We start from the raw sequence: 26,963 nt of genomic DNA on the forward strand, positions 1-26,963 counted from the left end.
TGCCCAGAGTAATAAAAAACAGCAAAATCAGAGTCCAGCACACATCAACAACCTGGGGAACAGAGGCAAAAAGTTAAGGGAGACTACGCTAAGGATGAAAAGTCTAACAAGAGATAAAAAGATATTTCCTCTGCTTACAAGGGGTGGAATTTTGACGCACTTCCAAGTCTACCACTGAAGTAAATCTGGGAATGCACCAAAATCCTAGGGGGAACACCCATGCTCCACTCATAGAATACTTCCCTAAGGGAAAGTAACGCAACAAAGACTGGACATCCATATGGAAGACTGGCCATCCTACTTTAAATTATGTATGTGGCAGTTTGGGGACTTTATCTTTACTAACAGCATTGTGCTAATCACAACATGACATATTTTATTTAAATGAAGCTGGGGATTGTGATGTTATTGTGTTTTGTTTCATGGAATACAGTTATGACATCTAAATAAGTTCTCTTTCATTTTTCATTTGTAATTGTTTTATAATTATATTTACAAGGCCTACTTTTCTCTCCCGCTTTCAACCCTTTTCTTTCACTTTTTCTTCATCCTGTTGTCTGGCCAATTAATTTCACAATAATACGTCTGCTATTTGTTGGCCTTATTTCAGGTGGGAGTTTTCCCTTAAGCACATTTTTTCAAAATTCAATGAGCTGTTACACTTTACACCTCGATTTTATCTTATTTGCGCTGACAGCTATAACCGTTGCATTGCTGTATTACTATGAGAGCAGATGTCCAGTATTCTAATATGGCCACCGCATACCTCTCCAATTCCTCGTATGTCTTGAGGCCCAGATGTTTTTTTATGCAGGGCAGTTATATCGTCAGTGCGTTCACTCTTGTTTCTTTAAGTTGACGCTTTCACTACTCAGCAACACCTTATCATGTGTATATCGGGCCACAGGTAAGCGCTTATATCACAGCTCAACTCACCTGGTTACTACAGTCTGCCTCCCGCTTATGGCCTCCTTGTATTTTATTTTTATTTTTAGGGAGTTCACATGTAATTTGCCACAGAGACGTCAATTAACCCCTGGGTACTGCCAGCTGGAGGTATATACTAAGGTTGCCATGCAGGTAAGTGGTTTTAATCAGGTATTCTTCCCTCACTCCCTGATTGCTTTTGTCTTTTGTGCTGAAGTTTTCATCACCTGGTTCTAACACCTAAATCGGCTCACCTTCTGGCAATCCTTTAACTTTGGACGGCCATTATCGCATTCTACTTTTGTAGCGTCGCATTTGCGTCATTTTTTGACGCAGAAACGGCGCAAACTTGCAAAATACAATTGTATTTTATGTTTGTGCCGTTTTTACGTCACAAAGCGGCGCAAATGCGGCGCTAAAAAAGTATAAATATGGGCATCTCTGCATGTGTGGACTCACGTATGCCCAGCTGTAGAGAGGGGTTAAGTGATATTTATAAAAAAAAGAAATCCTATGTACCAGGTAATTATTATTTTTTTTTTTTCGTTTCTCGTTTTTCTCTTCTTTTTTCCCTGTTTATTTTACAATCAGGAAATAAGTGCTATTCTTTTCTCAGGCATCATACTATGCCCTGACGATGATCCCATGATTCATTATGGATTGAAACATCTTCGCCTTCAGCACCTTAGCTCAGTTATAAATACTGATGATAATGTACACAAGATCAGTGGTACTAGAAAACTGTGACTATATTTAATAAGTGGAACTTGTCACACTTATATGCGTGACTTTCTATGACTGTATTTTTCTTTTTTTTGCTCCTTCTGTGTTGTCCACATATATATTTCTTGGACGTTAATGGAAATAAATAACTCACAAATTGTCATTTAGATATACTTAAGAATCACTGTGTTCTTTGTGTAACAAATATAAGTTGCTTGTATGTTCCTTTTGAGGGACTGATGTTCCCATAATATAATAACCTGGTGTGCTTACCTGGGGGGGTGTGTCTGGATTCCACTCTTGGCTGCCCAGAGGGCTGGAATACAGCAGCCCATGCAAGTGTGTGGCAGTCAGTGGCCAGTTGGCATATGAGCCAGTCCCCAGCAAGGACACTCTCCTTTGGTTGGGGCAACAATGCAGGACATTGGTGCTAGACTCCACAATGTGATTGACTGCACACTCGTCCAGGCACAGGTTGTCCAGGCCCAGATGGCAGTGGGCGACTCTCTGTCCAGTGCTTGAGGCTTATGCACAGTCCTAGCAGCAACAGTCTCCACCTCGAATGCCACCCGCCTCAGAAACACAACATTGCCACCACTCAGCGAGCTAATAGGTCCAGATACAGCCAAGCCGTGATGGTGCTCATGGGTCAGATGACTACAGCACTACATCTGTGCCACTTGCGAGATGGATGGAGAGGTGAAGAGATAGCTATTGCTTCACCTTGGAGGGGTATGAGCTACACCAACTGTTTGAATTCCTGCCCAACATAGGGGACAATGTGGACTTTGATGCCATCATTGCAGCTTTGAACAGCATTTCGACCCACAGCTAAACTAGAATATGAGTGGTTTAAGCTGCATCAGAAAAGACAAACAGGGGACTATTCCATCAGTTTCTTCTATGTATGCCTCAGGAAACCTTCAAACATGTGTCAAAACTGATCAACCCAAGGAGATCGGGGCACAGCTGATCTAGGGCTGCAGGTTGGCAGTCCTGCAACAGATGCTCATACACCATCCGAGAATCACCCTGGATACCATCTTGGTCCTGGCATTGTCGCATGAGCTGGCAAACAGCCAGGCTGATGACATGGGGGTGGCTGTGGTGAGAGTGGTGGCCCCACGTAGTGTACCTTAGGCTCTGAAGGTGAAAGAGGAGCAGGTGGATCCTATCCAGAGGTGGCCTTCTCACCTCACCAATAGGGCCATTTGGTACAAACAGGATATCACCCCTACTATGGACGACATTGTAGCAAAACTAACGGGTGGACAGTGTTTTTCACAACTTGACCTAAATGCCAGCTACCTGAAGTTCGAGGTGGACCCAGCTAGTTATTATATAACAATGTGCTTAGCACACATGGGTCTCAGGAGATACTGGCAACTAAATGTTGTCATATCCGCTGTGGCAGAGGTGTTTCATAACACTATCTATGAGACCCTCTCCAGCCTTTCAGGTGTTTTAAACATCAGCAATGACATCCTGATGTCTGAGTCCCTGGAGGATCATCAAGGACAGCTCAGAGCAATGATGGAGAGATTAGGAGACTGTGGCATAAAACTCAACAATAACAAGTGTTCATTCTGTGAGTTGGGGTATGTGTTTTCAAGAGAGGGGCTGAGGGTGGACTCCAGGAAGGCAGAAGCAATATAAAAGATGATGGTCCCTGGAATGCCACAGAGGTGAGGAATTACTTTGGGATGGTGACCTACTGGGGTCAGCCCACTTCATCTGAACCCCTAAGACTCTTGACAAAGTCAGATGTTACCTGGGACTGGACTGAATGCATAGACATGGTGTTTCGCCAGGTGAAAGATGGCCTCCTGGCAGACGCCACTATGGCTTACTTTGACCCAAGACTTGGAAGCCAGCTCTGTAGGCCTGGGGGCTGTCCTTTTGCAGGAGTAGGGTGAAGGGTTGCGGGTCCTGATTGAAATGCCAGCAGAGCGCTGTAGGGCAAGGAGACTTGATATGCTCAGACAGAGCAAGAGGTGCTTGCAATCCTGTGGGCCTTTTGCCATTTCCACTTGCACTTGTGTGAACAGCAATTCAGTTTCATCATGGATCACAATCTACTTGTCCCGCTTTTAGGGGGAACATGCTTCTCCCCAGATCGAGTACTGGGAAGTGCAGCTGCAGCCCTATTCTTTTGAAATAGCCCCAGAGTGAACATCCTGGGGCTATCTATCTCTTTACCACCAGGAGCAGCCTGGCAATGGCTGGAATGAGGAGGATGAAGGGACAGAAGTATTTGTATGGATAGCTGTACATGAGGCATGGCCCAAGGCACTGTTGATCAAAGAAATCAGGGAAGCAACCATGATGGAAATGAGTTTATCCAAAGTCAAGGAGGCTCTCCTTCGAAAGCAGTGTAAAAACTTTCTGGATGGTGGACGGGTGCTCAAACCTGTTGAACAAGTAACCATGACCCAGCTCTGTTAGGGATGAAATCGAGCACCAGTAGTGAAGGACTGCTGTTACGACGGATGTTTATTGTAGTGCACCAGTTCCTATGGGTCAGGGTCATTGACTTGGCTCACCAAGGTCCTCAAGGAGTGATGAAAACCAAGATCCGACGCGAGACAAAAGGCCTGATAAAGAACTCAGCGAACAGGTTACTCCATCACAAAGGTGATGGATATCTCATCTCCCCAAATCTAAATGCCATTATATCCAATGGGATTAAGATTTTGGCGGGTAGGATATCCGTCACTGTTGTGACAGAGCAACCCATCCACTGACCCTTGTCCTGAGTCAGCATGGACTTCAAAAGCTTCCCTGATGGAGGCTCATGGCAGTGAAAGTGGATAGTCATACAAAGTACCCAGTGGTGCAATGGTACAGTCCATTTGCATTTTCGAAGGTGAAGCCAATACTAGAGAAAGTCTTTGCCATGCTAGGGATCTCAGATGAGGTCAAGGCAGACAATGGGTGGCAGTTCCAAAGGCAGGACTTTCAGCTGTGCCTGATATCCCACAACATCATAGATTGAAAGGTGATTCCACAATGGCCCCAAGCGAAAAGGGAGGTTGTGCATTTTGTGTGTACATTGACTCGAGAGGTCCACATAGGAATGGAGGAGAGTGAAGAAGGGGAGTTCTGCCTCCATCGATTCCTGCAGGCATATTGACAGACTCCCCACAGCACCAAAAACTATGTCCCCATTGACCTGCTGCTTGGGAGGTCTACCAGAGATTGCAAAGCACCAGCAACCATTGATGTTAAAGCAGCGGAGGGAAATGGAAGGACAATATTTTATTTTTATTTTTTATTTATAAGAGTTTTCTATAGCGCTAGCAAGACCGAGAGGGTAACAGAGCGCTTTACAGCAGAACAGGAAGTAAACATAAGAATAAACATAATAAACATAAGAATAAACATAAGAGACACAACAAGTCAAGAGTCATTTTGTACAATGGGGGTACAAGTGGGTTCTCACAAATAGAAGGGTGGCAGTTCGGGTAAGGGGGGTGGAGAGGGAGAGACCCTTATTAATGAGAGGGGTGGTTTAGGAGAAATTCTTTCAGTAGTTTCTTAAAGGTCAGGTGGGAGGTGTTAGATCTGATGTGGATGGGTAAGGAGTTCCATATTCTCGGAGCGTTGTTAGAGAAGGAGCATGATCGAGTTTTTTGCTTGTTGGGTTTCGGAAGGAGGAGGAGGAGAGAGTTTGTGCTTCTCAGAGATCTGGTTTGACCAGCTTTCACTAGCTTGTTAGCCAGGTATTCAGGTTTTCCAGTGTGAAGGGCTTTGTGTGTCATACAGGCAGTGCGGAACAGGCAGTGGGCCTCAATCGAGAGCCATTTCAGGTTCTTCAGGGCTGGGGAGATGTGGTCAAATTTATTAGTTCCTCTCACTAGTCTAGCTGCTGCATGAAGAGTGGACCTCATAGGGGCGAGTCGGGATTTGGCCGTGCCAGTGAGGATAGAGATCCCATAGTCTAGTCTTGAGAGTGCCAGTGCTTGAGTGGCCTGTTTGAGGTCATCGTGGGGTATGAAGGATTTGATTTTGTGAAGAAGTTTAAGGCTGCGGAAGGCATTATTAGCGTTTGACTTAATATGGTCCTGCAAGGTCAGGTTGGAGTCTAGAGAGACTCCCAGGAATTTGACCGTGGTAGATGGGGAGTGAGTACATTTTAGGGCATCAATAGATTTTAGCCATTCTTGCAGTTGAGGAAGCTGGTTAGATTTCGAGAGGAGGAGTATTTCCGTCTTGTCATGATTGAGTTTGAGGCGGTTATGTGAGAGCCAGCAAAGGGCTTCTTTAAGGGTATCGTTCAGGTGGTGGATGTCATCTAAGGAAGATAGTTCAATATAGAGTTGCGTGTCATCAGCATAGAGGTGGAAGGGGATATTAGCTCGGGTGAGGATAGTGGTAAGAGGGTCCATGTAGATGTTGAAGAGGGTTGGAGAGAGGACAGAACCCTGGGGGACCCCTCTGGTAATGGGGGAGGTGGGTGAGGTCGAGTTTAGAAGTTTTACTAGTTGTGTACGGTTTTGTAGGAAGGAGGAAAACCAGCGGAGGACAGTGCCTTCAATGCCTACTCTCTTTTGGAGGGAGTCGAGAAGGAGTTTATGGTCGACAGTGTCCAAGGCTGCTGTAAGATCAAGGAGAATGAGTAGGCAGGGTCTGTCAGAGTCAAGAGAGAGGAGGAGGTCATCTACAATGTTGAGGATGGCGGATTCAGTGCTGCAGCCTTTCCTGAAACCAGATTGAAGAGGGTTTAGGAGGCTGTTGGAGTCAATATGTTGGGTTAATTGTTGGAGAGCACATTTTTCGAGAATTTTGGCCAGGAAGGGAAGGTTGGAGACAGGTCCGTAGTTGTGGAGGTTGTTCGGGTCTGCTCCTGGTTTCTTCAAAATTGGCGTGATTTGGCCTAGTTTTAGGCAGTCAGGGAACAAGCCAGTCTGAAGGGAGCTATTGATGATCATTGTCCAAGTAGGGGAGAGGGACTGGTGGAGTTTTTTTGCCAAGGAGGAAGGGAGGGGGTCAGCTAGGTGGGAGGAGGTTTTGGAGGAGGACATGAGTTTGGAGATGTCCGATACCAGGAGGGGTTGGAAAGAACTCCAGTTGGCAGGGGCCGGCCGATGCGTCCGGGTGGGGAGAGTGATCTCGGTTAGGGGGGAAGAGTTGTCGGAGGGGTATAGAGTGGGGGTAAGATTGACAGTGGATGGGAGGAGGGGCACAATGTTGGGGGGAGAGTCCCTTGCTAAAGAACGTTCAATCTCAGTGATTTTATCGTTGAAGAAGTTGGCAAAGGTAACGCAGGTGGCCTCAGTGGTGGGTAAGGGGTTGGGAGTAGGTTTGGTCGTTTGTTGTTTAATGATGTTAAAGAGCTCTTTCGGGCAGTTTTTGGCTCTGTCAAGGGTATTCTGGAAGAAGGATCTTTTTTCGTTATATATGTGTTTTTTGTACCTTCTCCGTGCATTTCTGAGCTGATCTAAGTGGGTGGAGGAGGGGTCAGATCTCCAAAGTCTTTCCATGGCTCTGAGTTGTCTTCTCTCAGAGTTGAGGTCATTGTTGAACCAAGCTCTAGATGGGATATTTCGCAGTTTTTTCAGTTTTAGAGGGGCAAGCTGATCCAATATGGTAGTTATAGTTGAGTTGTAGTGGGTGGTTAAGTCCGTCGTGGAGAGGATGGTCGAGGGGGGGGGGAAGAAGAGAGGTGATTTTTTCTTCAAAGGTAGATAAGGGGATTTGGCTGACATTTCTTTTCCAACTAAAGGATTTTTGGGGATGGGGAGTGGGTTGGGGGATAAAGTTGAGATGGAAAAGGATGATGTGATGATCTGACCAGTCGACAGGAAGGATGTCAACGACCTTGAGGGAATCTTTATGTGCTATGATCGCATCTAGTATAGCACCTTTGCTGTGGGTTTGGCCCTTGCAGTGTTGAGAAAGGTTGTTGCTGTGAAGGAGGTCATGTAGGGATTGAATGAGTGCATTGTTCTCATCATTCTAGCGAAGGTTGTCATCGCCCAAGATGATAAAGTTGGGGTCAGAGAGGGAGCAGTGAGTTATTAGGTCAGCTAGGTGATCCGCAAAAGGTTGGGTACTACCCGGGGGGTGGTAGAGAAGGTGGAAAGACACCTTAGAGTTGGCGTTGGTCTTCAAGGAGGCGTTCAAGTGTTCACAGGAATTGAAAGTGAGAGCTTCTTTGAAATCAATTTCTATGGTATTTTTGTGAATGATGGCAATACCTCCCCTCCGTCGGTTCTTTCTCTCTTTGTTGTAGATAGAGTAGCCGGGAGGGACAAGGGTGTCCAAGATTGGTTGAGAGAGTTCGGTTAGCCAGGTCTCTGTGATGAAGGCAATGTCAATGTTATGGCTGAGGATAGCGTCAGCAAGATCCGTAGCGTGTTTGACTGCTGATCTACAGTTTATGAGCATGCAGTTGGTGCAAGGATGGATCTTAGGCTCGGGATTAGAAGGGAGAGGGGGGATAATGACAAGTTGGGCAGGGGGTCTGGGAGAGGGAGGTTGTATACGCTGTCTCCTGAAACCGGTGATGACTGGAATGTTGGAGGAGGGGGGCGGGGTGGGGAAGGACGGGTTATAGGAGAGAGCGAGAATAGTGGCTTCCTTATGGGATAAAGGAGGTCTGGTTCTTCTAGGTCTCGGGGTGTTACGAGGAAGGGGTATAGAGGGCCAGTGGATGTTCTGGGAAGAGTTGTTGGCCGACAGAAGCGTGAGTGACTGGGTCAGCACAGGGGGAAACAGTGAGTCAAGGCTTCTCGCTAGTTTGTTAATGCCTTGAATGATGAGTTTTAGTTGGGATTCAAGGTTGGAGAGCCGTGAATTAATATTAGTGGAGGGAGAGAAATTAGGGGTGAAGGAGTGGGAGGAAAAATTCTTCTTAGGAAGGGGCTGGGGGGATTGATTGCGATGGGATATAGGATCATTGGGCAGAAGGTTAAGGGAGGCTGTCGAGGAGTGGGAGGGGTTAGAGTCAGAGTAAGGGTTAGGTGAGAAAGGGGGGGCAGGCTTGGTAAGAAAATTACTACAGGTCAACAAGTTTGGTCTAGAGGAGATCCGGGGGAGAGGGGGGGAATGAGGGGCGATGGAGGGGGGGAGTCGAAGGGGGGTTCGGGGAGAGGAGAGGTGATGTGGGGGAGGATCAGGGGAGTAGAGGAGGAGGAGACAGGGAGGGCGTAGTGACTGGGGGTATTGAGGTTGCGGGAGTAAGAGGCATGATTAAGGTGAGAGGGGAAAGTGGGGATGGATGGGACAGACAGGATGGGGTTGACGGCACTGGGAGCCGGGGGGGGCAGGGGGTGGTGGTAAGAGGAATAATGGGGTTGGGGAGGGGTGTCAATGGGCTGGGGGTGGATTGGGGGGGAGGGAGTGTGGACAGAAGGGCAGGGAATAAGGATTCAAAGGCACGGAGGTTGGAGTCATTAGCTTGAATCATGATGGTTCCATTTCTGAAGATGGAGATGATGACATTTCCCTGGAAAGCCGGGGAGCTGGTGATAGAGAGTTTGCAACCGTAAGGGATATTAGTAGTCTTGAAGGGGTGGAGGTGAGTAGTGAGGAGGGTGTTCCATTTAGCCGGGTGTCTAGTGAAGAAGATGAGATCAGTCTTTTTCGGGCCTTTATGAGCAGTAAAATAGGTGTCCACGAGAAGAAGCTCCGGATGTTGCCCGGAAAGTTTGCGTTTGAGGTTTTTCAGCGCAGAGGGGGAGAGGTGATTAGGGGGAGAAATGGAGAAGGAGTTGGGCCCGTGGGGTTTGAGGAAGGGGGAAATGGGAGAGGAGGTGTATCCTGTGGGGGGCAACATCAGGAGGACGAGGACAACAGGAGGACTACCCCAGGTTAGGGGTCTTCAGCGTCGGCAAAGATGGTTGACGGGCAGCTCCTCATGGGTGAAAACCGGAGATGGGGGCACCTCCAAGGCTGGGCCAGAGAAGGGGCTCCAGTAGACCAACCCAGGTTGGGGGCCTTTAGGGACGGTGTAGTCAGGCGGCTCCTCGCAGGTCAGAGTCGGGGGAGGAGATTCCTTAACCGTTGGAGCCAGAGATGAGACTCCGGGAGGTGGGAGTCCGGTCCTGCCTTAGACCCGGACTGTTCAGGGCAGGCAGAACGCCCGTGGCCCGGCAGTGGGATCACGGACGCAGAAGAATGCCCAATAGCCGTCTCAGTACATAAGGAGGTCGGGTAGGATCCCACGAGCATGAGCTGGCGAAAACAGCTCCTCAGAGGACGGGGCAAGATCGGAGACTTAGACCAGTCTGACTCACCTGGCGGGACCAAAGACACTGAAAAAGATGCCCTCAGATGCCACAGTGCAAAGACAGCCCGACTGCGGGGGGAGACAAGGCTCTGGGAGAGCGGAGACCAGGTCCAATGTCAGTCTCATCCAGTGGGACCAAAGATGGTGAGAAATGATCACGGCTGCATCAGTGCAAAGGCAGCCCAACTGCGGGGACGGGCGAGGCCCAGGGGGACCTGGACATCAATCAATAGTCAGTTCTCACATGCAGGGCTCAAAGGCGTCAACAACCCACAAAAGACCCTGTCCGAGTCAGGAGGTTCAAGGGCGGTCAGTAGTAGAGGGGGGGGGCACCAGAGGGAAGGAGGAGAATCAGGACTTACATAAAAAAATGATCCCAACCCTCAGGAGCTTCTCGAGGTGGGTCCGTCGCGGCGGCCATCTTGTTAAAGCTGCCAGGATCAGCGGTGAAAACCGTATACCCAGGGGGGGCACCCCAGAGGGCAAGGGGTTGACAGAGGGCCGGAAGGAGAGGCAGCTCGTAGTTGAAGGGAAGCAGCACCAGGGAGGTATCGAGATCATAAGCCCGAAGAAGCAGCCGTCCTCTCTGGCTGCCAGGAGAAGATGCAGAGCAGTCCTCCGCCTTCCCCTGATCGGCGGCTCACGGAGACCCGCGGCGGGTCCTCCACTCCACCAGGACTCGGGGCCAGCAACAGCTCTAGTGCCCTGCTGGATCCAGGGACCTACGGCCCCAAGCAAAGGGGTGAAATCCCGGGCAGCCCTTGCTGCCACCCCAGGACTGAAAGGACTGGAGATCCGGAGAGGCTTTCCCTGAAAACCCAGCCCTCCCTCTGGCCGTATCAGGGACAAAGGACTGTACCTGAATCACTCCCCGATGCTCAACTGCGTCTGGTGCCTTCCTCGGCCAGATGGATGGAGGCTGCGTGCGAATGTCGGATCCCGGCAGAATCCCGGATGACCGACTGCTCCAGGAGAGGACGCTTCTGCACGTTTCCTCTGAGGCAATCCGAAGCTTCGGAATGGCGCACTAGGACCGGGCTCACCATCGGGGGCGCTGCTCTCTTCGCTGCAGGAGACCGGGCTCTCCGTCGGGAGCGATGCTCCCCTCGTCGCGGGAGACCGGGCTCTCCGTTGGGAGCGCTGCTCCCCTCGTCGCGGGAGACCGGGCTCTCCGTCGGGAGCGATGCGCCCCTCGTCGCGGGAGACTGGGCTCTCTGTCGGGAGCGCTGCTCCCCTCGCCGCGGGGACCGGGCTCACCGTCGGGAGCGCTGTTCCCCTCGTCGCGGGAGACCGGGCTTTCCGTCGGGAGCGCTGCTCCCCTCGCCGCGGGGGACCGGGCTCTACCGTCGGGAGCGCTGATTCCCTCGTCGCGGGAGACCAGGCTCACCGTCGGGAGCGCTGCTCTCGGGATCTCCATCAGGAGCGCTGAGGCTGAGAAACGCACGCCGGTCAAGGGGAAGATCGGGATTTACACAAAAGAGTGATCCCGTCCCTCAGGAGCTCCTCGAGGAGCGTCCATCGCGGCGGCCATCTTGAAGCATTAACAATAACAACCATGTCAGCCTGGCCTGGTGGGATACCGTCCTGAGGTTCTACGTGGGTGACCAAGTTGTTATGCAGCATTGATACCCTGGGTGGAAGTGCAGTACGCCTTTTGTTAGAGAAGTTTGGAACATTGTAGATATTCAGGGGACTACTGTCACTGTCCAACGAGGCCACATCATGGTAGCCAGGTGTTGCAAAGTCATCTTTTTGCCCTGTTCACCCCCATGTTTTTGTTGTTGACTGGTGCTGATGGTAATTGACTCTCACTGTGTACTGGACTCTGCTAGACAGACCTGGGCCAGTGCTATGTTAAAACAGACACATGTAGTAGAGTACACTAGGTATTAGGGTACCCTTCCAATTGCCCTGACAGACCCTGGAAGTCTCTAGCATATAATAAAGTAAGAAGGTACAATCTGCCTATATGCCCCTAGTATATAATAGGGCATGGAGATTAGATGCCAAGCAGACTTTCTGCACTTGCATGTGTGCACTGCTGTGTGCTCTCCGTTCTTTTAAATGTGGGCCTACCTTGCAGCTTGTCTTTAAAAGTTAAATTCATACCATTTGCATGAGAGCCCCTATAAGTCCCTAGTAAATAATAGGGCATGAAAGTAGAGGCCCAGCATAATTGCTGCCCTTTGCATGTGGGCAGTGATGGAGGTTTTCTGTCATTTTTAAATGCAGCCTGACTCTGCAGACTACATTAAAATGGAAATTGTGTCCCAAATCGTCTTTGGTGCTATGGGCACTTTAAATGTGATGATCTAACTTGTTACTTATTAAGTAGCCCCAGGGTCTCCCCTATGTGTCCCAGGGGTGCGGGACATGTAACTATAAGTATGGGCCTTTTAAAAGATGATTTATGAACCCTGGTAAAGGACAAAATTGATCATTTCATGTTTTCCTCCATTGTAGATACTGGGCTCCATAGGCTACCATTGCAATATAGTTTTTTCTATTGTAAATATAATGAGGAAAAGCATAAAAAAATCATTCAAGGATTTAAAGGATTTGTTATGATAAATACAGCAGTTTGACATTAGTGAATTTATCACAACTTGTCAAGAAAAGGCGTTATAATGTTTTTCTTTCTGTAAGCCAAAGTCCAGCATTCTGAAGGTCCCCTCTGATTGGTCAGTGCTAACAGGAGTAGTAGAGTTGCCTTGATTCGGTGATGAGTGGTTTCCTGGGTAGAGGCTATCTGGTGAACAGCAGCTGTGCAGCTATACATGAATGCCAAAGGAAGGGGAGGGATAATAAAACATACGGCCTCAAACGACAGCAGGACAGGAGGGAATGCCAGATCACCTAACCCCACATTTCTGGAACCCTCAGCCAGGAAGGAAGGAATTTGCAGATGTTAGGAAGAGAAGAGTTATGGAAAGGAGCCAGACTGGGGTTTAGTTTAGTCAGCTCTTACTCTTATGCTGAAATTTTAGCCATCCTGAAGTTTAGAAGAATGGTGCTTTCTGGGACAGGAATATGCTACACTTTGGAGGATGTGGTTATGAATCTGGGTATCACCCTGAATTCTATTGTTCGGGGTGCCCCCCTTCCTGATGCCCAGGAGCTGGGAATTGCAGAGAGTTGCATAGCCTGTCATTTCTGCCGCCTGAAACTACAAGAGGAAGAAGGACTGCCCTGCTGGGTCTGGATCTGCACCCTTCGCCTGCTCTTCTGAGTGAACTGCACCTGCTGCACAATCTGGTACAGGCCTGGGGGCGGTGCCTTTCTTCAAGGAGAACTCAGGAGTGGACTCCCTGCAGCTACAGGCTAACAGAGCTTCACCTGCTCTATCTCCATCAACTGTTCTTTTTTCACCTCCAACAAGAGTCCCCAGCCTGGACTGCATCCAGTGTACCTTTAAGGATTTGCTCAGGTGCATTGTGGGAAATGTGGTCCAGCTTTTCAAGGAAAAGCTAAGAGATTCCAGACCCTTGTAACTGTGTTTTGAATCCTTTGTACCTGCAAGGAGGACTTCAGGAAACACCTCCTAAAGTTTGGAGAATTTTGGAAAAGTTGGGGCTTTGTGTTTTTGAGCACTAGAACATGTTTGTTCTTAACAAATTAATATCTTTGGTTCCCTACACTGGATTTCTGTCACTTTGGTGTCTATTTACTCATAAAAATATAACCTATTTTTATAAACTGGTGTGGGATTTTTATTGTGTGGTGTGTCTCTCTTATTTACTGTATTGGTGTTTTTGAATGCGTTACATTCTTGTCTCCTAAGTTAGGCCTGCCTGCTCAGTTACAGCTACCAAAAGTTGAGGAAGGAGCTAATTTACTGAGACCTTTAATAAACCTATATTTGGTTAGTGGCCTTATTGCCAGTGGTAGGTTCATACTTACCACAACCAATTACCCACTTTCCAACACCAAGAATATGCCCTGGTTTAAGAGGGTATCACCTAAGATTGAAGAGCAAATAAATGACTACATGGGAAAGAACAAGATGTTGCCCGAGGAGGTGGTGGCATCTAGCCCTATTAACAATGGTGCCCAAGGCCACCTTTGCATCCCACTGAAGATACCTGTGGCTAGCTGGCATGTTCCTAATGGTGATTGTCAGCACCAAAGAGCCCCCTGTCTCTACGCACTTTGGGCCCCCCACTAGCTGGTGCAATAGATGATGGCGGTCGGAACCAGAGGTAGGACTTTTCATTAATCCAGCACCTAGCCACTTTCTTAGAGTTTATGTGTGCATGACGTTTGTTTTTGATCTAATAAAAGTTGGAAGGGATGTAGAGTGCCTACCATCATATATGTTACTATGTTGCAAATGCACTGCAAGGGCCGGACGCAGTCTGAGGGGACAAATAAATGCAGGAATGGCAGCTCGTGGCACTCTCGCTATAACCATACACTTTGTGAGTGTCACAGTTACTTTCTACTGCGTGTCCCGCTTAAGCCTTCCTGCATTCCCTGAGGCGCTGTGGTTCCACACTTTACTAAAACAGACATTTCTTTTAAAGTTATATGCATGGAAGCATATATTGTGGCACCATGAAACAAAATACGTGCTATACAGACTTGAAAGAAACTATGACATTTCTTTAAAAGAATTGGCCACATACCTGTAAGTACCGTACAACTCTACAGACAAGATCAGGGGCCATGAAATCTCCGGTGAACCTCCATATAATATCGGTCATGATATTAATGAGTCCGGTGAGGAAATCTGTGTGAAAAAAAAAAATACCTTTCTAAACTGTAAGGTACGGAAACAATGTAAAGTCTGAAGATAACAAACCGTATTTATTTTATTTTTCAATAAGAAATAATAGCTTTTTGGGATACTGTGAAAACTATCAACAGCCATTGTGTTTATGCAATATTCATTAAAATGTTGATTTGCTAAGTAACTACAATGCTAATGTTGCATGTCAGTATTCAAGGAAGGATAGAAAGTGTTTTTAATGATCCTAATTGATCTAGTTCCAGTTACCAACAGCTGTCCTTTTTTCTGCACCACTGCTCAATGAATGCATAATCGGAATTCATTGCCATTAGTGCGTAATGGCAGCAATATTAATGAGCCCCTATTCCACACTTTACATATCTGTCATAAACTAGATCACTTTTGCAGAATCTTTTTGAAACTGGTTTCTAATGTTGTGAGCATCAGAATATCTAAAGAAGACATGTTACTATGTTTGAATAGTGGGGGAACACAGCTCAGTGGGTGCTACAGCAAATTCATGACCAAAGTCCAGAAACACCTGCAATGCACACTTCACCTGCCCATTTTCAAAACCCTGTGGGCTAGAATTATCCTAGTGTTGCATCACCCTGGCATTATGAAAGACAGCCCAAGGGCGATACAACACTAAACTCGGATTTATCAACCCAAGTGAGACAATCTTTCGTGGCCCTGGGTTTCTTGATGAATCTGGAGTAACACAAGGCAGCACAAATAACTGCCTTATGCCACAGGAATGTGTTCCATTTATTTTGGTGCATTCCCAGATGTACAATTAGTGGTACACCTAAGAAAATGCTAGAGAAATATCTTTACTTCTCTTTGTTTTTTCCTCTACCATTAAGTTTTTCTCATTTTTCCACCTTTTACATGTGCTGCATTCTTCAGCACACACAGAAAAGAGAAACATGTCTCTGTGGTGTCCCTTCCTGCTCAAAAACAATCATGCCTACAGTGCAGGCCCCCTTGCATCATGAAACAAGGGTGCTTCTGTTGGCGCTAGGCACCCAAAAAGACAGAAATGGGTCATATATTGTTAAATATAGTGCATTTCTTCCTTTTCCTTTCATGCAGCGTGGCGTGCTGCATTGCGCTGTGCACAGATGTGATAAACCTGGCCCTCAGTAACTAAACTGTTTTCATTTGAATGTATTAATGCTGGTTTTAGTATGAGCTGGAGCCCTATGTTTTATTGAGTAACTTTGCAATGCTTTCAATTAATCACACAATAAAATATTTAATTAAGGAACTGATAACTCTGTCAATTTATATACTTAACATCAACTGAATGATTTCCTGCTGCGCCCATGGGATGCTGTAGTTCCATTTGTGGAATCCACTAAATCTCTTTGCTCTGATACTTCAGACATTCAGCAGTGCACTACTCTGTAGTGGGGAATTTTGTCTGAGAACAAAATGTCAGAACAATAAATAAAGGAATGCAATTTATTGGATTTAGAGCTGTTGGTACTGTAACTAAAAATGCATCCAAGAAGTAATATGATATTGGTGGATTTGAAGGATGTAAATGTATTTTTGAAATTGTACATTTCATAACCAGAGATGTACAAAATGCATTTTTAAAAGTAAACAGCTAGTGTCACATGTGAACAATGAAGAACAAAACATTCACAAAGTTTTGGAAGAAATATGCGCTTCACATGGGACAGTTGTGGAAACAAAAGTCTCATCTTGGAAAGATTGCATGATTACTGTAAATAATCAAGGACAAATTCACAAAGATAAAATGACACATGAGTAAATCTGCATGAGTACATTTACATGTTTAGTAACCTTACTACATTTGTCTGCTCACCACTTACAAGTGTAAAGTTACTCCAAAGTGTAGACTTACATGTCTCCACCACTGAAACAGACTCTAAAGTTTCTAGTCAAAAAGGAACAACAGAAAGTCCAGCACCACTTATGGCCACCTGCTTCCATGAAAAATTAATGGAGTCAGAGACTTAAAATAGAACCCAGCATTAAATAAAGTTAAATCAAAATAATGTATTGCAATTGATTAAAATATTGTGATAATGTTTTAGATTTCAAAACATTTTAATTAAACATACATAAATTAATTTCAATGCATTCTATGCACAACATTTTGCAATTTTGAATGCATTATAAGTAAATAATTATTTTTACTTTTGGTAGGATTTTTCCATTAAAACTAACCTAATCTATTTAAATTATTTACATATTTAATTCAAAATGATGTTAATATGCAGTAACTTTTAAATATATATACTTCATTTACATACATATATATGTAACAAAACATGTTTACTCATTTTTCACTGTAAACAAAGGGTTTATATTTTCTTTATCCTTCACCACAAAGATATATCTGCCTCCATGGCAGAGATTTCCCTGTGATAAAGTACAGGGAAAAATGTATCAAACTTGAAAACAAAATATTACAGATATTTCAGTGTTAACTATCAATGTAAAATACGTTAATATATATTTTTAATGTGGAACAGTACATAGTCATGCTAAAGCACTATTAACTTAATTTGATCTAAATATTTAATTATTGTAAATATAATAAATGAAAATGTTTCTGAAGTTAAAATTAAAACAAATTCTCCCCATCTAATGTCAAACATATTATTTGTATTAATAAATATTGAATGTGATGTATAGAATTAATTAAAAGCACTTTGAGCATTTGTAAGAATAAATAATGTTACACGTTTACTAAAACATTTTACAATTAAATAATAAATGTTTTATTTCTAGATTAAAAAGAAATAATTAAAGTATGTATAATTTTAATTCGTTTTAATAATTTCATTTAAAAATTGTCCCCTATAGGCTTGTATTTTAAGTCTCTCCCTCATTTATCTTTAAGGGAATGTGTTGCAATGTGTATGGCTGGTCACGTGTGGTGCTGGACGTACTCCAGCTCTGAGCTGCGGTGCATGTGCTACTGCTTTTGGTCCTTATTGGCTCTAGTAACTTTAGAAGTGCAGAAGTAGAGAAGGGTAGAATTCCAGATGACTGGAAGCATGCAAATATTTGTCCTATACTTAAAACACCTTCCCTTGATCCAGAGGTTGTTGACAATTATTAACCTATTTCCCTACTTCCAGGAGCCAGGTCGATCTTGGAAAAGATTATAAACAGATGGCTTGTAGCTCATCTGGAAGCCAACAGCATCCTCCACACAACTAAAATGGGATTTTGCAAGGGCTGTAGTACAGAAACTGCCTTGATAACTGCTACTAAAGATCTGAGAGCAGTTCTAGATCAAGGAGGCTCAGCTGCTTTGATCCTTTTGGACCTAAGTGCTGCATTCAATACAGTGTCACATTCCATTCTTTTACGTTACATAGAAAGAGCTGGACTTGGACAAAGAGTCCTTGACTGGTTTGCTTCTTTTCTGGAGAAATGCAGTTTCCAGGTCAGTGAGGGTCCATTTCTCTCAGACAAACTTCAGTTGATATGTGGAATGCCTGAGGGCTCATCATTCCGTACGTCTGCCCTCTTTCTGACATTACTGGCTCATTTGGTTTTAAGATGGTATTGTACACTGGCAAAACTTAGCTGACTGTTTCATTATCCTCCGATACTGACTCCACCTCCATAACATTAAGTAGCTGTTTAGAGAAGTTTCCAGTTGGTTGGCAGCCAGCTGCTTGAAACATAATGGAGACAAAACAGAGGATATGATAGTGGGTAATAACCCCTCACTCTGGAACTTAATCAGCTGACCTTCATCCCTAGGGAAGAATCTATCCTGAGAATTAGAATTGAAAAGACTTGGCTTTATGGTGGACAGTCAGCTTACCATGTCATCTCAAGTAAAAAGGATGGCTGGCAGCTGTTTTAGTTTGCTGCGAGCTCTGTGAAAAACCCTGAAGTGGCTGTTGGGAGCAGTGTGAAGAATAGTGTTTCACGGTTTGGTTCTCTACTATCTTGATAATGGTAACTCTCCATACCTGGGCAGTCCACAATGCATTATTGCAAGGTTGCAAGTAATCCAAAATGCTGCTGCACAACTTTTGATGGATATCCCTAAAGTGCAATTAGCACACCTAGCACTTAAAGCTTTGCACTGCCTTCCAATCAACTACAAAATATAGTTTAATGCTCTGTGCTTTGTGCACCAAGGCAAATATAATCTGGGTCCACTCATGTTAGAACAATTGATCACTCCCTATCAATCTAACAGAGATCTCAGGTCCAATGGACTTGACCTCTTAGTAGTTCCCAGAATAAGAAGAACTCGGGGTGGTTGGTCATTTAGATTCTTGTGCCCAAAAATCTGAAACTCTCTACCTAAGAACTCGAAAAAGGAGAAGAACTATATGAGTTTCAGTAAGAAATTAAATGTTATTTTTCTTTTCCAAGTACGTGGTGTAGCTCGCAGTTGTTTTGGAACTGATGGTGTTAGTAGTGCTGGGAAGCCCTTTGGGTAGCCATGCGCTTCATAAAATAAATACATAGAAAAAACAGAAATAGTTTGCAGATGGAAAAGGGCTTCCTTTTTTGTGGATGGGTACATGTTCTTCATGAAACCCCTTATTGTTCTTATCTTAAGCACTCCTTACTGATTCTTAAACTCTACCTGCTTTGTAGTAAATACACCTCATTTTTCAACCACTCCCCTTAATCCTTGACACATTTACTTTTTAGTAGTAACATTATGCGAGGATCTCTCCATAGAAAAGATAGGAGAGTTGGAAAGGTTTGTGACGAGAATTTTAAGCATTTTAGTAGTACTACTAAACATACTATAAAATGCAGTATGTGAATCGAAAAATCCAATACCCCCAGGCTGTACATAGGAAGAATATGTAACATTTTACATGGATTGTCAGGTATGTAATAGCTGCTACTGTTGTCAATGCATTCATGTGATTTGGATCACACAGAATTTATTTGCAGGCAATTTCAACATCATGTTTTGCTGTTGTGGAGCTAGTAAGGAATGTGTTAACTGTGAATGGACCAAGAAGTATTTTGAATAGAAACTTTATAATTGTTCTTATAATGTCCCTATCTCCTAGCTCTAAAGTATGTGCTGGAAAAACCCAGGTGCTGTAACCAACAGAACGGAGGTGGTTGGCAAAAGTCTAATGGTGCATTTCCTGAGAACAGGGTGACCATTTACATGGACAGCACCTATTTAATTAGTAAAAAATAAAAATAATATATTTATATTTTTCTTGCAACTTTGTGGCCAGCAGTCTTTCTTACTCTAAGAGGATAGGTTTATCATAGCTGAACTCAATACAATGAAAACAAAAGGAGAATAGAAAACTGGCTGAGTTGAGTGCCTGTAAAAATTGCAAATTCTTGTGTCACTCTAAGTAACATCTACTTTTAGGTCTAGCCTGAAAAACAGTGAGAGCTGTCTGGTTGCAAAGACCTATTGTCAGCTTTTCAATATCTTACAGTCGGTCTAAAGCCAACAATTGCTTACTATTGGTTGGCTTCATTGTCACTCATTGTCTGCTTCTTATTCAATGGCCTGCCATGTCCATCTTGTATTTGCCCCTCCCCAAGTGCACTGTCTCTTTATTTGTGCCCTTCTACTTTTCAATTTTAAGGAACTACTTTTTCATTTAACTTAAGAACTCCTTGACACTCCATGTATTTTTCCTCTGTCTTGTCTCACTTGTGTGTGTCTCTCCTGATATTGCTTTTTCTCGCTTTCTCTCATCTGCCTGCTTTCCTTCCCACACATTGATTTCTCAGTTTGTTTTTGATTAAGCACTCAACAAGTGCAGGCGTTTTCTATCTCTCTTTTGGTGTACTTCTCTCCCAGCTCCTACTCCAAGCTGCTTTGTCTTGGGCATGAGCTTCTCTGCCTCCTTGTTGTTCTCTTTCGCGCATCTCTCCTCCTACTGCACACTCTGTATTGCTCTTTCTCTAGTATGCATGTTTCTATGATGTTTTCGCCCCCTTGTGTTTCTCCACCTCCTGTTGTATACTGCTTAACCCCTTCCCCCAGCAACCTTCTTCTCAGTTACCCCACCCATCCCAAAAGCTGTACTTTTGTTCTAAAGAAACATATTTTTTTATTCAGCAATCCAAGTGGCATCTCTTGCCTTTATTTAAAAAATAAGAGCAAAAGAAGCCCACGCCATTCTGTTGGCGAGTGGAAACATTCTGCCCAATGCAAGAAACAGTGCAATGATGCGACCATCATCACACTGTTTTAAATGTATTTTGATGAAGCCTGGCTAATGCAGAATCCCTAAAAACGTTTGCCAAAACAAATAGGTCCCAAATGCAAAGCCTATTGACTTTGCCAATGCTTGTTTTTTTTTCGTTGTTTTTTTCTTTTACCCTCAGAGGCACGTAAATGGTGACCAGATACCCTAAATTTGCCAGGACAGTCTCGGGTTTTCAGATTCTGGCATGACGGTTTGCACGAAAGAAATTACATGTTGAGGCTTTGAAGAGAAGAGTAGGGGCCTCACTATGACATTGGCGGTCCCGCAGCAGGACCACTGCCACGGGGAGGATCAAAAAGTAGAAAATCCCTACCCTTCATTAATCACAAGGAGATCCATACTAGTGGTGGATGTCAATTGCATGATTTACTATAGCGTAATTATGCAAAACTACAGAACAATTAAGTGACAATACGCAGAATTTCACGTGGTGCCTAGCCCACCATGCATTGCAGTTCTGTTAAAATATCTAAATATCTGAAGTTCGTTCCCCACCCTCCAATTGGTCATTGAAACTAACAATTGTGTCTCCTTCCGGGAATAGCCGCACTAAAATGAGAGAAATAAACAGAAATAAAAAAAAAAAGCTATAAGATAAAATACATGTTTTTGATAATTTCCAGTTAATTTCTGTTTTGAATGAATTAGTGCAACGTTTTGTGAAGAAACTTTTTCGTTAGCCTGCTGCACTCTAAGGCATTTTTCTTGCGCTAATAGTGAACATAGGGCCATATTTATACTCTGGTTGCGCCGAATTTGCGTCGTTTTTTTCGACGCAAATTCGACGCAGAACTAACGCCAACTAACGCCATATTTATACTCTGGCGTTAGACGCTTCGGGCGCCAAAGTGCCCGGAGTGTGCGTCATTTTTTAGCGTGAACCCCTTCCTTGCGTTAATGATATGCAAGGGAGGCGTTCCCGTCTTAAAAAATGACTCCCAGGCCTTTACGTGGTATTTATACTCCCGGGCAAAAGAGATGCCCGGGAGTGGGCGTGGCCAAAAACGGCGCATTTGCGCCGCTTTTTAACGCCTGGGTCAGGGATGGCGTTAAGGGACAAGTGGGCTCAAAATGAGCCCAGAGTGCCCTCCCCTGCCCCCAGGGACCCCCCCTGCCACCCTTGCCCACCCCAGGAGGACACCCAAGGACGGAGGGACCCATCCCATGGACATTAAGGTAAGTTCAGGTAAGTATTATTTTTTTTTTTTTTGTGGCATAGGGGGGCCTGATTTGTGCCCCCCTACATGCCACTATGCCCAATGACCATGCCCAGGGGACATAAGTCCCCTGGGCATGGCCATTGGGCAAGGGGGCATGACTCCTATCTTTACAATGATAGGAGTCATGTTGATGGGGGATGGGCGTCGAAAAAAAATGGCGCAAGTCGGGTTACGACGATTTTTTCGACGCAACCTGACTTGCCCCATTTTAAGACGCCCATACGCCATTTTCCCCCTACGCCGGCGCTGTCTGGTGTACGTGGTTTTTTTCCACGCACACCAGGCAGCGCCGGTCTGCTAGCGCCGGCTAACGCCATTCAATAAATACGGCGCCCGCATGGCGCTTCAGAATGGCGTTAGCCGGCGCTAATTTTTTTTGACGCAAAACTGCGTTAGCGCAGTTTTGCGTCAAAAAGTATAAATACGGCCCCATGTGTGAACACTAAAGCGTGCATCTACAGAATAGAGTTTTCTGCATTTATTATAGACAAGCTACAGGACAGAGAAAATGTCAAAGTGCAAGGTAGCTATCATTATTTTGGAACGGACACATTAAACCAGGTTCTTGTGCATTTAAATAAAATTATGTTTCCTTAACTGGAAACTACAGGTTACCTATCTCAAAGAGATAAACAATAATTTAATTTGAGCGTATTTTCCATCTTATTGGCTGGCTGTTTCCAGGACACTAATTTGTTCTAAAGTGAGGCTGGCTTGCAAAACACAAAAGCTTTTTTTTAAGCCCTGAGTCTGACCATTTTATAGCTAAGCTTTGAAAATTAGCTGCAAGGAAACATGTTCCTTCCACTCACAAGACAACAGAGGAACGAATACTTAAGGAAGCTTGGTAGCTAAATTCAGTGATTCAAAATATTGCATTATTAATATACATGTCTAAAAGTGATCATAACATGAAATGTGTCTTCACTGAACGTTTAAGGAAAGCATGTGAATCTGAATAATTATGCATAAATTGAAGAGGTTCTAACTAGCAATACATTAAACCTAGGCACAAATTGAAGAGGTTCAAATCAGATATTCACTGAACTTAATTAGGCACAAATTAAAGAGGTTCAAATCAGCAATACACTGAACTTTTTAAAGTTGTATAGTTCTAATTCAGTTGGTTATGCGGTGTCTATTCAGTTGGAAATTGTAACTGATGTGAAGATCATATTTTATTTTACCTTATGTTACATTGGTTGATGTAAATGTAAGAACATTTGAAGCTGTTGCATGCCCTGTGTAAATGATAAACACCATACCAAGCAAGATAGACATATTCTGATGTAGACATCCATTCAAAGATTTTTTAGAGAGAGTATATCCAAATTGCATAAGACCAGCAAATTTTATCATATTCTCTTTATTTCAATACAGCTGTTTAGGTTAATGTTTCAAATGGGAAGGTTATTAGAATAACTCCTAGGGATAAAGAACCTAGCGAGTTTTTGATGCCTGTGGAATTACAGTGCTATAAATTCCCAATAGATGATTAATAACATTTTGAAACAGAGACACATTTCACATTTTAGGACAAGAAACGATGCACAACTGTGCTAGCTAGTTGTGCGTTAAAATGTTTAAGGCTGGCCAACGTAATTTCTTACCGCCATGCTTGCACCATGTTTACAAAATGGCACAGCATGGCAGTAAGAAAAAGTGAGCATCAAACAAATGACGCCAACCTTTTCAACATGGGTAAAAAAAATGACACTAGTGCCACAAAAGTAGCGCAAGCATGATTCTGTGATGCTAATCGTGCTAATGTCACATTTTGCCTTAAAAGTGTAAATGAAAACAGCAAAAATGGCAAAAGTAACCACAAGGGAAACAAATGGAGAAGTCAGGTCAGGAGAGACCACAGAGAGACTCCAGTTAGGCCAGTACAAGGCAGGATGTCAAGACAGACTCCCAGGAGAAGGAGAAAAGGAAGAGGAAGTGTAGGTTCAGAGAGGAAGAGAGTCAGATCCTGATCAGAGGTGACGGATACCCAACCCTGGCTATTTGTCACCCCCAAATTGCCAATAAGTAGGAAGAAGGCCATATGGCAGTCCATAGTTGATAAAGTCAACAGTGTGGCAGAGGTGAAGAGGACTGTGACCAAATGTAACAAGTGCTGGCATGATTGCAAACAAAAGAGAAACTGGCAAGCAACCGAAAGGCAGCACTGCAGACCGGAGGTGTAAGTCCTGCACCACAGGAGGAGCTGGATGAGCTGGAGGAGATGGTAGCAGCGGTCATCCTAGGGGAGTTGGTCACCGGAGTCCAGGAATAGGACACTGCAGCACATAAAGAGCAACAACAAACAAAGGGTAATTTGCAGCAGGGGGCAATGTTGTAAATTACGAATGGCAGAAGGGGAGGCACATTGGAGGCACTCTATGCATGCAAAAGGGTTGGTTGGAGCATAGTAATTGTGAAACACCAAACACATGTAATATGCACTGACCACCTCCCATGCACAAGCCACTTCATAACCCTTACAACATTGCCTCCTTCAATGTATCAACTGAACCATTTGGCAATGTCTCATTGGCCATCATGTACTAGGCCTGTTGCACAGGGTGGGCCACCAAAGGCAGGGATATGCCTTCCTGCACCATTGGGAAAGGGCACTAAAGTCAAGTGCACACAACATACAGGGCATTTCTGTCATTATCATCTGTGCTGGTGCACAATTTGCTGCCACGTGCTTACGCAGGCACAGTTTCACCATGCTGCCTCTGATTTGGGGATGATTACTGTTGTGCATCAAAGGACACCTTACTGCACAACACCAGACACAAGTGGTGTTTCCATCTCACTATGTGTGATGCACAATGCAGCACACAGAGTAACATGACATTACTGGACAAACAAAGATTGCCCTCATTTCACTATAACACAAACCCTGAGGTGGTGTATGAAACTGCAGCATTCCCAGACGTGAAAATCTGGGAAGTCTCCAAAGTTGGGTGGGTTAAATATGTGTTTTGTGGGAATGCCCCCAGCAGCATGCCTGGAATTATGCCTACATGCAGCGTGAGGTATGAAAGGGGCAAATAACACCAGGCCTTCAAAAGCGACACACGTGCGCCTTCCTTGGCTTAGTAAATATGTACTGGCACTCTGCCCCACTGGAGTGTAACACACAAATAATGCTCTGGTAGGACAGTGCGCAGTCAGTGTCTGGAAAATGCGGCCCATTGTTATCCATTGTTAACCATGCATAATGAGATCCTGCAGTGCAGTACAGCAGCCCAGACTGCTGAGCTATGCTGAATTATCTTGAATGTGCTGGTATGTGTAGTTGTCACTAACATGAAATGCATCCCTGTACTACCCTTGGTGATGGGGCACTAACTGCTGCCTAACACCAACACTGACACACATTGAGCATGGTGTAGGGATGCCTGTGTTGCGATTATAATAGCACAAGTGCAGGAAGGGACACATCCTGCAACAGCAGCAATCAGGATTGATGCCAGCCACTTCCAATGTCTGTTGCCAATTTCAAAACACATTGAAAGATGGAACAAAGGACCAACAACAATGCTGGTCATATGTAGGATCACTACAATGCCACCTCTGAGGCAGTGAAGCACCTGATGCATTCACATATTGACATGTTTCGCAATGTGTCAGCTCCTTATGCCAACCCAAGTGTGTTGTAAGAGTGATGCAAGGGGAAGAACTGTCCACATACATTTTCCTTGTCATGTCCTGTCACGTGTGCTGTATCCTGAACCACACATAATAAGATGCAACTACCTTCCTTTTATGAGAATGTAGTGAAGGTGTTCCTTCATGCACAACAACACTCAGCTCTGCAACACAAGAACCCTTGCATCCATGCTGCAAGGAGGCCTGTATAGCAGGAATGACTGTTGCTGTGCAGGACGCACAGCATTGCAGGGTCTCCAAATGAACTACCGACCATACAACACACACCACCTGCCACCTCATCCAGAGCCTTGGACTCCCAGGACCCAGACATCATCTTCCAAAATGCAGCAGTAGGAGTCCAGCAGGAGTTGACACAGAAAGTGCGGGTGGGGATGGAGACAATCACAGGCAGCCAAGCGGGAGTCTATAGGTGCCTCAAGCCTAATAAGGACAACTTGGCTGTCCACTCTCTGTTAGGTGGACTCCAGCAGTCCCTGGCAGATATAGCTGGTGTCCTGAGGCAGAGGCTTGAACAATTACCCTCCCAAAGTGTCACCAGTGTGATTGACAAAAGGCAGGGGGCTATCCAAACTGTCCTGGAGTTCATGCAGTGGATGCTGGGCTCCTCAGTGATAACCTGGCTGCCTACCAGCATGATGTAGCTGCTATGTTGCAAAGCCAGCAGTACCTCCTTGTTTCAGTGATGCCTTTCATCTTTCCACAGATGACTGCTGCCAGGACCTTTGAATTCACATCTCCAGTCCCTGATGTGTGTGTGCCCCCCTCAACTTCAACACCAGCACCACCCATGGCACAGGAGGCACAGCACACATCAGAGGATGGAGATGTGGAAGGAACAACATTGAACCAAAAAAAACACCTGGTCTATGGCACATGGACAGTTTCTTCTTTGCTTTGTGCTTAAGATCATGCCAGTGTTACAACATATATCAGCGTCCAACCTTCACTCTCCCACTGTTGACCAATCACACATGTGAACTGTCATTGTGACCAATTCCTACCTATTGGCAATGTGATCACCTCCTCACTGATGCACTCCTCTCCTACACATGTTTCATGACATGTTATCCACCCTTGGACTCTCTATCTGGAATTCCAATGGTTTGTGATCTCTTAAGAGGTCAGTCTCCTGTGTATTGTACAGTACAACCAATTGCATCATTTCACATGCAAATAAATTAACTCTAAAGATCAATTGTCTTGAATCTGTGTCAGAGGCAGTAACTGTGTGAACTTTATGAATTGTG

The 26,963-nt window shown here is 44.8% G+C and overlaps 1 protein-coding gene across 1 annotated transcript in view; it reads right to left on the reverse strand.

The window, feature by feature from the left end:
• NPSR1 (neuropeptide S receptor 1) overlaps positions 1-19,237 on the reverse strand; it is a 1,383,746-nt gene extending 1,364,509 nt beyond the window's left edge. The window contains exons 1-3 of the mRNA XM_069208133.1: positions 19,213-19,237; positions 18,604-18,659; positions 14,509-14,616 (exon numbers count right to left, since the gene is read on the reverse strand). Of these exons, the coding sequence (XP_069064234.1) occupies positions 14,509-14,616; positions 18,604-18,659; positions 19,213-19,237 (189 nt within the window). The remainder of the gene's footprint in view (positions 1-14,508; positions 14,617-18,603; positions 18,660-19,212) is intronic.
• Positions 19,238-26,963: the final 7,726 nt, after the last annotated feature.

This window comes from Pleurodeles waltl, chromosome 2_1 (assembly GCF_031143425.1).
Source record: "Pleurodeles waltl isolate 20211129_DDA chromosome 2_1, aPleWal1.hap1.20221129, whole genome shotgun sequence".
Lineage (NCBI taxonomy): Eukaryota > Metazoa > Chordata > Amphibia > Caudata > Salamandridae > Pleurodeles > Pleurodeles waltl.